General features: G+C 30.6%; 1 protein-coding gene across 1 annotated transcript; it reads left to right on the top strand.

The window, feature by feature from the left end:
- Positions 1 to 757: 757 nt before the first annotated feature.
- Positions 758 to 9969, top strand: LOC123661003 (protein obstructor-E). Its single transcript, XM_045596022.1, has 6 exons — positions 758 to 897; positions 4391 to 4553; positions 6709 to 6827; positions 8237 to 8437; positions 9350 to 9545; positions 9779 to 9969. Exons 1-6 carry the CDS (start codon positions 849 to 851, stop codon positions 9927 to 9929), a joined length of 879 nt encoding a protein of 292 aa, XP_045451978.1. The 5' UTR covers positions 758 to 848; the 3' UTR covers positions 9930 to 9969.
- The last annotated feature ends 377 nt before the right edge of the window (positions 9970 to 10346 follow it).

The raw sequence follows: 10346 nt of genomic DNA, 5'->3' as shown, positions 1-10346 counted from the left end.
TACGATTTAGCCTGTAATACTTTTCTTTCTTCGTGTAGGAGATATAATATTATAATAATTATATTATATTGAATTTAACGAGTAATTGGTTGTGGAAGATGTGTCTCGTACTTTAATGTGTTCAACGCCTGAAGGAATTGTTTTTAATTTTATTGATATGATAACTATAGACTCAGACTTTTATATCTGATAATATACATAAATATTTAATAATTATTATACATATGTATAATACAGTCAAACTAAAGTAGTAAGTTAAAGTGTGGCTCATTTTATATTAAACAAAATATGGTCTATATATTTTAATTAATTATTTTCTATTTCAATTATGTTACTTTATCAAATTTCGTGCAAAAAATTTAGTCGTTAACAATTAAATTAATTAATCAAGCCTTGTTAATGTGACCCACATTTCCCAACACTTTGAGCAACTTCTTTTATTACAAATAAGTAATTATAAACCTAATCTTTGAAGTAACACAACATTATTAGAACAGTTAGAAAAATAAATTTTATTTGATCCGCTAGAAATATCATTAAAAGAAGGTTAACAGAACTTTTGCTAATTGCATGTTCTAATGATAATTCTCTTGCAGAGCACGTAGCGATAACAGGATCCAAATACTTCGGAGAACTCGTGAGTGAGGAGTATTGGTATATATAAAAATAAATGAGTGGGAGAGAGAGGGGTATAGTATCGTAACCTTTCGCTAAGGCGTTCAGCAGGTAACCACGGAGGACAAAAAATGTTATTGTCAGTGCGCTAGAGAACGTAGTGAGAGCATCATCGATAGGTCACTATTTGACATTAAGGAGTGCTTGTTATAGTAATAAAAGGAGTTCGCAAGATGGCGTTCAAATCGTCGATAGGTGTTGTTATTTTGTCGTGTCTAATTGGTAAGTTGATTTTCATAATAGAAAGCTTTTGCCGCTATTTTTAACGTGTTTTGAATTTAAATTTCTTATGATTTTTATGAATTCTAATTCTCATATAAAACAAATTTTTACAATTGATTTAACTTCGTTAGTCAAGCTTTATATTTGATTATCAATTTTTATATAATTCTATTTATTTATATGTATTGGCCATGGCTTAATTAAATCATCATTTCAGTTGACATACCTTGCTACTATTCAAAACAAAATGCTTTTAGAATACCTACTAAGAAGTTGTTAATGCATGATTTTCGTAATTCCATCACATTAAAATATTTTCACTACTAATAAAATTAATTTTTAAACACATTAAACAAGTAATAAATTTAAATTGACTTGATCAATATTAAAATATATTTACAATTAGGAAAATGTATCGTCAATGTCAAACGATTTCGTAAGTTGAATTAAACTTTTTTTATTGTGTATTATTATACTGAGAGTTTATGACTGCTGTAGCAATTTATCAAGGTTACTGTTAAGTATTGGTATAGTCTAATTATATGTTCGATTAGTTATAAGTTCTTAAGATATACAAAATATATATTTGTAAGACATTTTCCGCCTTCAAACCGGTCCTTTATAATGTAACCCACTAATAAATCAGAGTAAGACAGATAGTAACAGTTTATTTTGCAGTAGCATATTTAAATCGATAATTAATAAAACTTTATGTAGAAAGAAACATCTTTTTTAAATAAATAATACTTTCTTTTATAAATTTATATTTGTATATGTATATATAGCTAAAAATAAGATTTACATCAATATTACGAGCAGTTAACAAAGGAAATAAAAGAACGTACTAATGAACTTTTAAAAGTGAATTTTAATTTATTATTATCAATAGAACGTTACCTAAAGAAGTAAAAGGAGTCATATATAGTTTGCTATGTACTTTAATGATCGATATTTGAATTCAATGACTTGTAACATGGACATAATGTCATTGTAGCTGAGTTTTGGCCCAGACTCAACTTTCGTTAAGTTAGGTAAGAGAGAAACCGGTACAGAATATTGCTTAACCCATTTTTGTTCAGTTTTAGCGCTTATTACCATGTTTACATATCAATGATAATATATATGAATGATAACATTATGCGTGTTATGGAAAACTGGTTAAAGGTCATGAGGTCAATAGATTTTATAGAATAATTCATAATCGTTTATAAAATATTGTTCTCTTAAGTTCATCACATATTAAATTATACTTATAATAATTTTTGCTTAAAACGTTCTTAAATAAATTGCTCTGATAAACTTGGGGCAGAATACATAAAAACCTAATTTATTAGTATTTATACGAGCCTAAGCATAATTTTGTTTTATTTGATAATACTTATTGATAATACAGCTTCAGCCTATCGCAGTCCACTGTTGGACATAGGCCTCCACAAGTTCGCGACAAAAATGGTGCAAACTCATGTGTGTTGCCCATAGTCACCACGCTGGGCAAGCGGGTTGGTGACCGCAGGGCTGGCTTTTTCACATCGAAAACGCTGCTGCCCGTCTTCGGCCCTTGTATAGCCTGCGGTTGGATGGTTATCCCGCCATCGGTCGGCTTTATCAATTCTAAGGTGGTAGTTAAACTGTATTATATCTTAGTCGCCTCTTAAGACACCCAGCTCAGCCTATTGCAGTCCACTGCTGGACATAGGCCTCCCTAAGTTCGCGCCGACACCCACGGGAAGAAAGGGGGTGGCTATATTCTTTACTGCCGTAACCACACAGCAGATTATTTATATTAATTTTGTATGTGATAGTTAAAAAAACACTTTCTATGTTTTAAAGTTACTGAATCGCTTTCGTTAAATGTTTATATATCAACAATTATACGAAGGTTTTTTTTTGTTGTTAAAAGTATAGAAATTCATTTCATTGTTATAAAAACTTTGTAAACAGTTTTTATTACGCTTTATGTTTGTGAAAGTATTTTATGTAATTGCAGTAAGAGTGAGACGTCACCTCATTTTAGTGTAATTCGTTAATTGACTATGTAAACTGCTTTTGAGTCATTCGATGTACATCTTAAATTATTTATAAGTAGGTACTTATCAAATCTATTTCATTAATGAGAATATAATTAATGATGTCGTTATATTTCTTACTCGTGTTTTGAATCATGTACTAAAGTTACAAGTACAACATGTAGTCAACAAGTCTTGGTTAAATTTACTAACTAATTTGTAATTTTTAATCAATATAACCTATACATATTCGATACTTTATATAAATGTATAACACACTTACACACACAAACACTTCAGCCTATCGCAGTCCATTGCTGGACATAGACCTCCACAAGCTCGCGCCAAAAATTGCGTGAATTTACGTGTTTTGCCCATGGTCACCACGCTGGGCAGGTGAAAAAAAATTTTTTTTATGGTCTCGGTGTCTTTTCTAGGTGATTTTCCATTGTGCCCACATATAAGTCGTAAAAATATCCTCCTCGTCTGATGTAATACTGTACAAACATTTGTAAAAATATTAAATTTAAATTTGCGAGTATTTACTCTTGAAAAATATGACGGAGAACTTGGAATTCGTATTTTTAAATATTCATTTTATCTATTAATTTTATTGCTAATTTTGTTTATTATTTATTTAAGTTTTATTTATAATTTTTCAAAAATTTTAAAATGGTATTTGGTGTCATCATAATCGGAGATATGCTTAGCTTAACATAGCAATTAACCTTGTTACTGTCATTAACGTTTCAAAAAGAAATGAAATAGTTTTAAAACGACCTTCATTAAAATCGTATTGAAATAGGAAGTCTAGGTTGAACTCAAGTCAATGAAAACCAGTAAAGTATGGGCATACGCCAGGAAATGTCGTTTATGCTATATTAATTTTTTTTCATCTCGATTGCATTTTAATTCAATGTCAATATATGTATCTAATTAAAATATATTTTTTAATTCTTCGTATGTATCTTGTGAATTAGTACTTAAAGATATAAAAATCAATATGTACAAAAAGACGTTATAATTTCTAGTGACTTATTTGTAATTGTATGAAAAATAATTTTATTACAAATACAAATCATTTATATTCAAAAACCTAAGTGACATTATTTTTATATTATTTTAATATACTGCAATCAAATAGACAGCGCTATTTATTTTATTTATCTATAAAAAAAATCTTAACTTTATTTAAATAATCTGCAAAAGTACCTTTGAATCGCCTTTTTATATATTAAATTGTACTTAGGTATCTTAATTAATTATTATAACTATAGTTAAAAAGTGATGCTACCACCGATTCGAAATGTAGATTCTGCAGAGGCGAAGCTGGTGGAAGCTCAGCAGTTACACACTAAATGCGTTTTAATATAATATTATATATATATACTTATATATAATATGAGCTAAATAGTTGTTCGCTGAAAATTATTGCCGATATATATAGAAAAAAATGAAATTCACACGAATTCATTTTGTTATTACAGTATTGGTATCGTCAGCTGTCCCAAAGAATGTAAAAAGGAAACCAGTGAATCCGCCAGCGCGCGCAGCGGCTGATGACGAACGTGATGCCGAGATCACCAACTCCTGCCCTGATGACGGCTTCTTCGCGGATGCCGAACAATGTGATAAATACTACGAATGCAGGTTAGTTTTATAATCACACCATGGTAGGTTCTCCTGTGGCAGAAGTGACAGATTGATAAATAAAACTATGGACGATTTAAACTTAAATTTAATATTCGGATAAAACAAAATAAACTATTATACAGTACGTGCACGTGGTGGTCTGTGGAGGTTTCGATCCTCGACAAGCACTTCATAGGTTTCGGTATAAAGATCAAGATTAGATAAAAACTATTAACGCGTTATAAAGAAACACCTTAGATGTGTCGCATTAACTAAAACATTGTTAAAATCATAAGTATTTAATTTAAGATTACCAGTAACAAGTTTTAATCAAACGCATTCTTGAATGTTGCGCTTTAAGCCCTTTTACAAGTCTTGAACACGAAAAGATCTGAAGGAAAAAAGCTTTCGTTTTTACTTTATTTTACAAGTTAGTATTCATTTAAAAATAAATAATTTTTAAAGCGAATGATAAAATAGATAAAATATGAACCTTTGTTTTTAAACATTTTGAAGCGAGTCAATAAATTTTTGAATATTGCTTTTGATTAAATGAAGTGATCAATATTTGAATGTAATATTTAAAGCTGTTTTTTTTATTCGATGATTGCTATAAGAACTTTTTTTATTTACAATTGCCTTATTGACAGAGCATGAGTTAGTCAAATCTTACAGAATTATTTGCTAATGATCATCATCATCATTACAGCCTATACAGTCCACTGCTGGACATAGGCCTCCACAAGTTTACGTCAAAAATAACGTGAACTCATGTGTTTTGCCCATAGTCACCACGCTGGGCAGGCGGGTTGGTGACCGCAGTACTGGCTTTGTCGCACCAAAGACGCTGCTGCCCGTCTTCGGCCTGTGTATTTCAAAGCCAGCAGTTGGATGGCTATCCCGCCATCGGTCGGCTTCTTAAGTTCCAAGATGGTTGTGGAACCTTGTTATCCCTTAGTCGCCTCTTACGACACCCACGGGAAGAGAGGGGGTGGCTAAATTCTTTAGTGCCGTAGCCACACAGCACAATTTTTGCTAATAAAAGCGAATATTTGCTAATGATATTTTATTTAAATGTCCTTAAGCTTATGCGTTCTTTTTATTTTTAACCGACTTTAAAAAAATTAAGTTCTCTATACAACAGTATTTTTTATATTCTTGTTATAAATACCATACTCCGCAAAAATGTTTCGTTTCTTCTATTAAAGTTATTAAAACTGAGCTAAAAAAAATGTAAATCACATATTAAAGTTATATGAATATTGTTTATGAATCTATACAGTATATAGTTCTACTAGACTTGAAAATCTCTTTAACTTAGCATTGTAACAAGACTTTCTCTTGCAATATGATACATATTTAAATTAGAGACCGTCTAACGGACTAAGGTACTTATTGATGTTAATTTTAGAGAGAATAAATTAACAGCTACAAGTAAAAAAATTCATATAGTCACTATTTAATTTTCACCTTTATATAACTTATATGCATGTGTCTTTGAATATAAGTTACCTATACTTTGTTGTTTTCTTTATTAATTGCGAAACTATTCCTTTATGTATCTATTGTAAAAGCAATATAAGTACAACTTATTTATTGAAATTCAATGGATGAAATTCGCGTAAACATTAAAAAAACTTCTTTCTTTATACCTTAGTTTTTTTAATCTTACTGAAAGTAATCTTCGAAAATTAAAAAAAAAGAGAAAGAACTTTAGAAGTCGTATATTTATACTCTATGTAAATAAATAAAATTGGAGTGTCTATTTGTAATATTGAAATAACCGCTTTTGACTAAATGCATATGGATGTATACAAGGTACATATACCAAAATAACATTTTTTACAATTTTTGTCTGTCTGTGTCTCTGTCTGTTTGTTCGGGCTAATCTCTGAAACGGCTGGACCGATTTTGACGGAACTTTCACTGGCAGATATCTCATATAATAAGGAGTAACCTAGGTTACTTTCTTTTAGTATTTTTTATTTTATTTTATACTGATAACTTCTTTGTTAAATTCCACGCGGACAAAGTAACGGGCACAGCTAGTATACATATATATCTCGTTACTAGATATAATACCTGAAATTTAAATAAAATTGATCCTAAAAATCTTATTTAAAAATATAAGAATGAAGCAGTAAGCGTAAATTAATTTATTTTAATGTTACAGACAAGGCAAAATAATCGAGAAACTTTGTCCTGATGGCATGGTGTTCAACGATTACAGTCCAGAAGAGGAGAAATGTGACTTACCCTTCAACATCGACTGCTCTCAGCGTCCTAAACTACGTAAGTATGCTAGAAACACAATATCTGAAACACATAATCCAACACATAATATATAAAAGTACCAAATAAACCTCAAATATAATATATATGAGCGGTATCCACGAGTACATTTAGATTAAAAACTAACATATTGTGAAGTTTTTATTGTCAAAAGAAAGAAAATAAGTGATAACATCGATATACATAATATAGTTCCAACGCCAATGACGTACGCCATGATATACAAACTATAATTACTCAAATATACGAAATATGTCTGTTATGTACTAAAATTTGTACAGAAGTCTTTGAAAAACAAAATCCCTTACCCTAAATTTACATCCAAATAGCAGATATTGTGTAAGTCAGTCTACAGCATTTGCTTTTAATGGCGTGGGATTAGAAATTTTAAGCTTATAATTTAGTTTGAATTTAAAAAAATAATTACATTAATTACACTTACGAATCATGTTAATTTATGTAAAATTATATTATAAATTGAAAATATTTTATTTGAGAAATTATGGCACATTATATACATTGTGTTTTATTTTCACTTGTATGATTATAATAAGCATTTTACTTAGAATACAGAGGTATACTAATTTTACATAAAGCAGTTGAATTTGACTAAATATCATTTGTTTGCACATACTTTGATTAAATTGTATACAAATATATCGTTAAATAAAATTTTGTCAAGTTTATAATTAACATATGCAAAATAATCATAGATAGTAAAGGTCAGCCAGCACGTGAATGGAAGTGACACGTGTTTGCCATTTTGGTGAGACTGGCTGGTAGCATCAATATAATCACAGTCAGCTAAAAGGTTATATTTGCTCGGAACAACTTTCCAATCTCAAGGGAGCTACGGCCTTGATGCGGTGCTGGAATTTATTGAATAGCTTTTGTAGTCGTGACAATTTAATAAAAAAATGCTTTAAAGTGGTCTCAAGTCTGTCACATTATAGCAAAGAATTACTGTACTGTGTATATATTTGTACATTTATATGTCAACAACCGTTAAAGATTTTTTTTCTTTTTTATTATAAAATGTTAATTAAAACATCACAATACGAAATGAAAATTTGATACTGATCTGTTAAATTGTAATTCGTTATAATGATATCGCGATTTTTAATTTTTAAAAATAATTTAAATCAAGGAATTGAAATTTTATAATAAACTAGCTGACCCACAAAACTTTGTTTTGCCATATATTATTAATCTCCTTAATCCGTCCCCCCCTTGTACTTTAGGGGGTATGAAAAATAGACGTTGACGACTTTCAGACCTACCCGATATGAACACAAAATTTCATCAAAATCGGTCCAGCCGTTCGAAAGAGTTTGGCAACAAACACCGCGACACGATAATTTTATATATTAGATTTTTTATATAATATGATTTATTTTTTATTTTTATAGAGGAACCCATTCCCGCCCAGCACTGTCCTCGTCAAAACGGTTACTTCTCCCACTCAGACCCCAAAGAATGCGGTAAATTCTACTACTGCGTAGACGGCAAGTTCAACATGATCACTTGCCCTGATGGTCTCGTTTACAACGAGCGGACGGGAATTTGCACCTGGCCTGATGAGGCTAAGAAGAAGGGATGTGGAGCTGCTGGTAGGTTGATAAGTAAAAAGTTTTTAATGTCGTTTTTAAGTTTTTTTTATACGACTAGGTTGGGCAAACAAGCTTACAGCTCATCTGATGGTAAGCGGTTACCGTAGCCTATGAACACTAGCAACACCAGAAGCATTACGCGATGCCACTTTTATCCCCGACTCTTCGGCACAGGAGTTCTGGCCACTTTGCACACCACAGAAACACAATACCACTTGAGATCAGTATTATGTAGCTGTAATCTTCTTCAGGTTGAGGTAAATAGATGGGCTGCTCCAGATTTGGTGCAGGATATATTCTGCTGTTCCTACCTCAATACGTAAAACTTACGTTTTGAATTGGTAATTGTCTAATCGTAGCTAAAACTATTAACGTATTAAATTGTAAACAAGCTAATTTTACAATAGTAGCTTTAAGAAAGCCAAAAATGTGCTTCTGGTGAAATATATAAGCGAAAAGGAAACCTTACCTATAATGTCTCGAACTCATAATAAGAATCGCAGTTATTGCAAAAGTATGTGATGTTGGACAGGAAGATAAATTAAAATAAAATCAAAAAGTAGAAAAAAATTGTGGTAAAATTAATTGCGTTTTTTTTAAAATTAAAGTGTCTTAAAAATTTATTTGAGACAAAGTTAATATCAGAGATAATAAGCCAGTCTCAATAAACAGTCTAACAAAAACTTTACTTATAAAGGAGAGTTTGTTAACAAAATCCTTAATAAGTTATGTCAAAAATCTAAATCTTCTTCCTTTTCTTCTGCTAGGCTTTATTATTTTCAGCTTTGTTAAATTCTGTAATTGGTAATAAAAATCAAAGATAGGTAAATCATAGTGACCGGCCGTAAATTAACACAGTGTTGCTTCTCTATTCTTTAATTACTTTGCTTACAGAAACTTTTTAATTTATAGATGTATTCCAATTTGACTGCCCGCCTGTGAACGAGACTTTTGGTCTGACACATCCCAGATATGCCGACCCTGAAGATTGTCAATTCTTCTATGTATGCATCAACGGCAATACACCCCGTCGCTCTGGTTGTAAGCTGGGACAAGCATTCGATGACGTCAGTAAGAAATGCGAATGGGCGAGGAAGGTACCTGAATGGTAAGGAAGGAAATTATACATAAAAGAATACTGTCATTAGTTTTTTATACTATTAAATTAAAATAGAAAATGTATATATATTTTATAGTATATATAGTGTTACTTATAACTTAACGACAACATAAACAAAAATAATAAAACATAAAGATAACCAATGAAATAAAACGCCAATTGTAAAATAGTGTTAAGTTCTACAGTTTTGCGTGAAAACATCTTATTTTTTTTGTCCTTAGCGCTGATTGGTACAAAGGCCAACTAACAGATGCTGAGTTGGATGCTTTAGAAAACCCACCCACGCCTAAACCTAAACCAGCTGGTACAGTCTCACGCCGCAAGCCCCAGCGTCCAGGAAAAGGAAAACAGATTGAAGTTGACGAGGAATAAATTTAAGTAGCTAGGTTAATAAAGAATTTTTACAACTTTATTTGCTGTTTTTTTTTTTAATTTTTGATTTTAAGAACATTGCACCATGTAGAATAAAAATTACAAAAAAAATAAGTATTGATGGGATGGGTGAAATATTCATATGCAAATTAAAAAGAAACTGAAATCAGAAACGACACACAATGTTCACAAACATCTGTTTGATCTAATTGAAAATTTGCTTTAGGCAGATAAGAAACCCAAGACCGCTGTTGTATCCAGTAACTGTTATTTTGAAATATATAAACACAAAATTACTAAATTAAGCACTTGATATATATAGCCTTTACTTAGTTTATTCTATGATCACATCATTTTCATTTTAACAACATATTATTAATTTTATTGGAACAAAGTTTTTGTTTAAAGATTCCAGAC

This window comes from Melitaea cinxia, chromosome 2 (assembly GCF_905220565.1).
Source record: "Melitaea cinxia chromosome 2, ilMelCinx1.1, whole genome shotgun sequence".
NCBI lineage: Eukaryota > Metazoa > Arthropoda > Insecta > Lepidoptera > Nymphalidae > Melitaea > Melitaea cinxia.
The sequence above is the reverse complement of the archived record's forward strand: the minus strand, read 5'-3'. Positions and strand labels throughout refer to the sequence as shown.